The sequence below is a fragment of the Lithobates pipiens genome, unplaced genomic scaffold (genome assembly GCF_037356315.1).
Source record: "Lithobates pipiens isolate NorthernLeopardFrog02 unplaced genomic scaffold, aLitPip1_a1.2 Scaffold_1, whole genome shotgun sequence".
In the NCBI taxonomy this organism is placed as follows: domain Eukaryota; kingdom Metazoa; phylum Chordata; class Amphibia; order Anura; family Ranidae; genus Lithobates; species Lithobates pipiens.
In genome coordinates this window covers 175,230,076-175,236,200 of record NW_027507685.1, presented here as the reverse complement: position 1 = coordinate 175,236,200, position 6,125 = coordinate 175,230,076, and the positions used below count along the sequence as shown (strand labels likewise).

At 39.2% G+C, this 6,125-nt stretch overlaps 1 protein-coding gene across 4 annotated transcripts in view; it reads left to right on the top strand.

Annotated features, from left to right (window-relative positions):
• The first annotated feature begins 2,710 nt into the window (after positions 1–2,710).
• LOC143979507 (uncharacterized) overlaps positions 2,711–6,125 on the top strand; it is a 40,144-nt gene continuing 36,729 nt past the window's right edge. For all 4 annotated transcript variants that reach the window (XM_077478942.1, XM_077478941.1, XM_077478940.1 and 1 more), the window contains exon 1: positions 2,711–2,868. In XM_077478942.1, coding sequence (XP_077335068.1) covers positions 2,799–2,868 — 70 coding nt within the window. In that variant the 5' untranslated portion in view covers positions 2,711–2,798. The remainder of the gene's footprint in view (positions 2,869–6,125) is intronic.

Below are 6,125 nucleotides of genomic sequence, written 5' to 3'. Positions count from 1 at the left end.
ATATATATATATATATATATATATATATATATATATATATATATATATATATATATATATATATATATGTAAAGACCTATAGCGAAAAAGATCCAGCAAAGTGAACATATAATCTGATATGTATGTATGCCTCATATTTAAAAATCTGAAATAAAACCGTTCAAGTCAAACTCAATGTTCAAGCCCCTGGGTGCCAAAGTGCCCATTTCAAAAATCCACCGAGATTCACTCTTACTCAGGTCTCGGATTTTATTACTTCCTCTCCAGTGGGGGTCAAACCTATCAATAGCCCAAAACCTAAGTTGGGAGGGGTCTTTGTTGTGAACCTCTGAGAAATGGCGTGAATGTTTTGGGAAGCCGCTACGGATATTTTGTACGTGTTCACGTAAGCACTTCCATAAGGATCTTTTGGTCCTGCCCACATATTGCAGTGAGCATGGACACTGTAAAACTTAGACCACTCCTTCGGTTTTACACAAGATAATCTTTCTATCTCATATTCCCTGTGTGTGGCTGTAGTATGTATACAGGCGTAGCATCTACGGCATGGAAAAAAACCTTTTTCATTAAAAGATGAGAAAAAACTTGATTTCTTAGGAGGATCCGGTATATTCTTAGCAACCAAGTCTCTCAATGTAGGGACTGTTCTGTATGTAAATCGAGGTTTGGCTGGTAAAATCTTCTGTAATTGAGCATCTGCTAGCAGTAATGACCAGTGTTTATTTATAATTCGGTCCACTTGTTTATGTTGAATACTATAATTCATAAAAAGGGGTATCTGTTCCGATTGGTTAGAGGTTTTCACTTTATCCTTTATAAGATCAGTTCTTGAGATGTTGTAGACTTCCTGTATTTTGTCCTGTATAAAATGTTCATTATAGCCTTTTTTGACAAATTTCTTACCTATCCATTCTGCTTGTTCCAAAAAGGTTTCAATGGTAGTACAATTAAGTTCAAATTAACTGTCCCTTAGGGATGTTAATCAGCCAAGGATCATGATGACAGCTGTTGGTGGGAATATAACTATTCCGTTCAAATGGTTTGAAATATGTTTTGGTTATTAGTTTTCCATTTTCTTGTTGGATTGTAAGATCCACAAAGTGGGCCTCAGTATCTCCAATTTCATAAGTAAATTTAATGTTCTGTTGATTCGTATTCAGTTTGTCCAAAAACTGTATTAGACTACTTTCCTCTCCCCTCCAAACTATGATACAGTCATCAATGTATCATTTGTAGAGCATAAGCTCATCAGGAGTATTTTCATATATTGCTTGTTCTTCCCATTTGCAACGCTCGGTGCATATTTGGCCCCCATAGAGATGCCATTAAGCTGTCTAAAATATTCATTGTTGAACCAGAAATAATTATGTTGTAAACCGAATGCCAAACATCTAAGGACAAATCTTCTTTGTTTTGATATCAAATTAGAGAACTTCTCAAGTGCCCACTCCGTGGATTCAATTGCTCCATCATGACTAATATTTGTGTAGAGTGATGCTACATCAGCTGTTGCAATCAAATATCTATGTTGTGGGTCCAGTTTCAAGGAATTAAATATCTGGATCAGATGTTTCGTATCTCGTAGAAATGATGGTGTGCGTGGGACTAATGGCTGTATAAATTTGTCTACATATTCACCAAGTCTTGAGTTGAGAGACTGGATCCCATTTACTATGGGTCTCCATGGAGGTCTTATAGAATTTTTATGTATTTTAGGGAGTGTATATATAATGGGCAGTGCCAGTCCCCTCTCAACCAGGTTGGAATGCTTACACCATGTGGTAGGCCGAGACCTCTCTCTCTCCATGCACGGAGAGGTCCGTCTCACGTCAGGCCCATGAGGAAGAGAGTGCAGGGCAGGGCTTTGGCTTCTTATATAGTTCCTCTCAGCGATCTCTCAGATGGCAGCAAAGATCCCTGGAATGTGTAGTCCAGGCACAGGGTCATGCAAAGCAATTATCAGTCTGTAGAACTATTCATCCCACAATCCCTTTAGCTTGGCTCACTAATATGATGTCAATTGAAAACACTGAGCGCTAGAGGGACTTGCAATGCATAGAAATACTGGAGGAACACTGTACTTCATAACTGTAGTCCACATTGATACAGCAATATAGTATAAAGTTCAAATCAGTATATAAGGGCACTTAGGTTGAACACAACTATAAAGACGACATGTCCATGCACTATTCTTATATTGTTATGTAAAGAGATCGAAGGTGTTAAATAATTGGAATGGTTTAATTATTACATGACCCATTAAAATCCCTCATAATTCTCCCACTATATTATATTTTACACACTATCACCTTTATTGTGATGGGCTAGATGTCACTTTGGTGGTTCATCTAGCTCTTCCAGTTTTTATTGCTGAAGCTTGTCAAGCCTTCTGCTCCTCATCTTGAGTTTTTACATCCTCTATAAAAAAAAAAAAAAAAAAAAAAAAACGAAAAACAACCATGGTGACATTAATGGTTGTTCGCATGTACTTAGATGTCTGCAGGTTCCATGGAAGGAGAGTAATCAGCTGTGACTACCCATCATAATGATTATGATTAATACCTAGTCCATAAACCAAATAGAGACCTGTAATTTTTAGGTGTGGATCTTTTAGTTAATGCCTGTAAGTGTCCTTTTTCTTCAAGGAAAATGATGGAAGGAGAGGGTGGGGACACTGACACAAGGGCTGCCTCTGTGTAATACTAAACCTATAAAGACACAGAGGATTGCAATTTGGAGGGAACTGTATAGTGTAGAGGTGGACTGTCAATTGGCAATATCCGGAGTGACTTTCTTGGATGAGGATGGTGGACCCTAAAACATTGGTGGCTTTTTTCCTGGTGGCTTGCCTTCACCTTCAGCTCAGCAGTGAGTATATGCAAATAGGAACCCAACACATGTTGTAAGATGATGTCTATTGAAATGACAGCAACCTTGTCTTCTCCTGGGGTAAACAGTTTCATTTTTTTTTTTAGGATTTTTTAGGATTTATATAGTAGGGCTGGTTCAAACTAGCCATAACATAGCATTCAAATTAGAAAAAGCATAAACATTATTTCCAGCATAAGTAGTTCATAGCAAAGTAAATTATAATATAGAACCTAGTCTGTCTAGTACTAACTACATTTTGTAGGGAAATAGACCTTTTGTCAGCATCCCAAAAATCAATTGGTTTTACTTGTCAAAGCTGCCATCACAGGCTCCGGCTTTCCAAAGTTTTGAAAAACGTTCAAAATTGTCAGGCTTCATGCACACGAGCATAAAAAACACAGTTCTTACTGGTGTCCAGCATAAATGCAGTTTAATTTTAGCCTATGTCGCCATGCACATTAGGCATTTAGGCATTCCGTATTTTAAGAGCAGAATTTGGAGCATGGGTGCTCAACCTGTGGCCCTCCAGCTATTTGTGAACTACAAGTCCCATCATACCTCTGCCTTTGGGAGTCAGCCTTGTAACTGTCAGCATTGCAATGCCTCATGGGATTTGTAGTTCCGAAACTGGAGCTGGAGGGCCACAGGTTGAACACCCATAATAGTGGCCTAAAAAAATGTTCCAAAGGTGGGTTTAGAGAGGAGTTTATGAGCATAATCTAAGCACGGACATGCCTAAACGCGTATAAGCGCACGCATTTTCACCTAAATGTATTCTAATGGCTGGAGTAAACATATATTTTGGCCAGTAGAATGATTTTACACTCTTTTGCCCTGTACACGTAGTCGGACATTCCGGCGACAAAATGCAGATTTTTTCCGACAGATTTTGTCCGAAACTTGTCTTGCATACACACGGCCGAACAAAGTTGTCGGAAAATCCGATCGCTCAGAACGAGGTGACGTAAACCACGTATGACGGGACTATTAAGAGGCCAGTAGCCAATAGCTTTCATCTCGTAATTTATTCTGAGCATGCGTGGCACTTTGTCCGTCGGAATTGTCTACACACGATCGGAATTGAAATGATTGGATTTTGTTGTCGGAAAATTTTATATTCAGCTCTCAAACTTTGTTTGTCAGAAATTCCGACGGAAAAAGTCAGAAGGAGCCCACACACGATTGGATTTTCCGACAACATGATCCGATCGCACATTTTCCGTCGGAAAGTCAGATTGTGTGTACACAGCATTACTCTTAAGGCCCGTACAATCAAATTGTTTTGAGGCAACATCCGACCACATGTACGCTCCATACTTTTTCAGTTTTCATCAGACTTTTGTTGGCTGTGCGAACTTTTTTACAACATAAGTCTGATGGAGCAAAGTCCGATCATGTGTACACAAAACCATCAGACTTTTGTACAAAGTACAAACACGCATGCTCACAACCAATGCAAAAGATCAGACAACAATACAGAAGTTGACCAAAGGTGGCGCTGGAGTAATTGAACGTCCTCTTTTGAAGTGTCGTTAGTACCTTGAAATGTCACTGCGTTCGTGTTTGTTGCCTAAAAAGTCTGATCGTGTGTATGCAATACAAACTTACGGCCAACGCCCTTTGTACAAAAGTCCACAGGAAAGTTTGTACAAAGTCCGATCGTGTGTATGGGGCTTTACAGGGATAGCCCTGTAAATGTGAAAAATGACACACCAAAGTAAAAAAAAAATCTGAATAGTAGAAAGATCCAGCACACATAGGAGTATGTTATTATGCTCCTGTGCATGAAGCCTAATGCCCCATACACACGATCAGACTTTCCGACAACAAAACCGTGGAATTTTGTTTGAAGGTTGTTGGCTCCAACTTGTCTTGCATACAAACAGTCACACAAATGTTGGACAACAATTACGAACGTGGGAACGTGGTGACGTTCAAGACGTACGACGAGCCAATAAAAAGGAAGTTCAATAGCCAGTGCAGCTCCTTCAGCTTGATTCTGAGTATGCGTGAACCTTTGTGCATCGGACTTGTGTACACACAATCATAAATTCCGACAACAACGTTTTGTTGGCAGAAAATTTGAGAACCTGCTAGCCAACATTTGTTGGCGGAAAGTCCGACAACATATTTTCGATGGAGCATACACATGATTGGACTTTAAGCCAACAAGCTCACATCCAACATTTGTTGGGGGAAAATGCGATCGTGTGTACGGGCCATAAGAGGGGCAGCCTTGTAAAAGCAGTTGCCATCTGTAAAAATTGTTACCAATTTTTGGGTAACAATCAGTACCCTTGAGTTCTCCAATGGAACTGAACTGAAGTGAAGATGTGCTAGGTTATCAGGAACACCTAGAAATGTTAATTGTGACTCATGCTGGCCATATATGTTTTGATAAAAGATCAAGTTCCTTTCTGATCGAGCTGTTCCGATAGGAATAATTGATCTATAGTCAACAACTTATTTGATTGCTATGACACACACAAGGAATTGAATTTCAAATGATAGTTACAATCATAACTTTCGATCATAAGTTATTGATCACATCTCTGTTGCCATCATGTATCTCATAATCTGATCGATCAAACTACAATCATATTCATGAACAAAGTATCTCAGTGCCTCAGATTGCAGCAAAATGCTGGGCAATATTTTGCCCTGCTCATTAATTAGGTTTGACTGAATTTGATTGAAAAAAATCTATTGAAGGGAAGTCATGGCTATTTGATTGTTTGTGGATTTGATCATTTTAATTGAATCACACATTGATCACATAAGAAAAATGAAAGCATGTGTAGCCGTCATAAGTATTTTTTCTTAAAGAGGAATTGCAGTCTGCTCACATAATTTGTAATAAAATCATCGTTGCCATTCTGAAGCTTCCCTCCAACCACTTTGCATAATTTTTTATATATACTGTGATTCTGTACTTGCCAAATATGCTGCAGAAATCTCCCTCTACTGAGTCTGGCTGCAACCATTTTAAGTGTGGTCAGCTGAAGTTGCTGCCTGTTCACTTCCTGGATATACACATACACAGAGTCACACCTCCAGCTCTGCAGCTCTCATTGGCCCTCTTATGACTCCACCCCCCCCCCCCCCCTCACGAGAGTGAGAGCTGTGCATGATGTCATAAGCCTAGGCTAATGACCAGACAAGAAAGAGGAAGTGGGCTGTATAAGGCATTTACTGTCAGAAAAATAATGTTTTACTATGCAAAGTTAAAACAACAAGGGCAGAAGATTTAATAG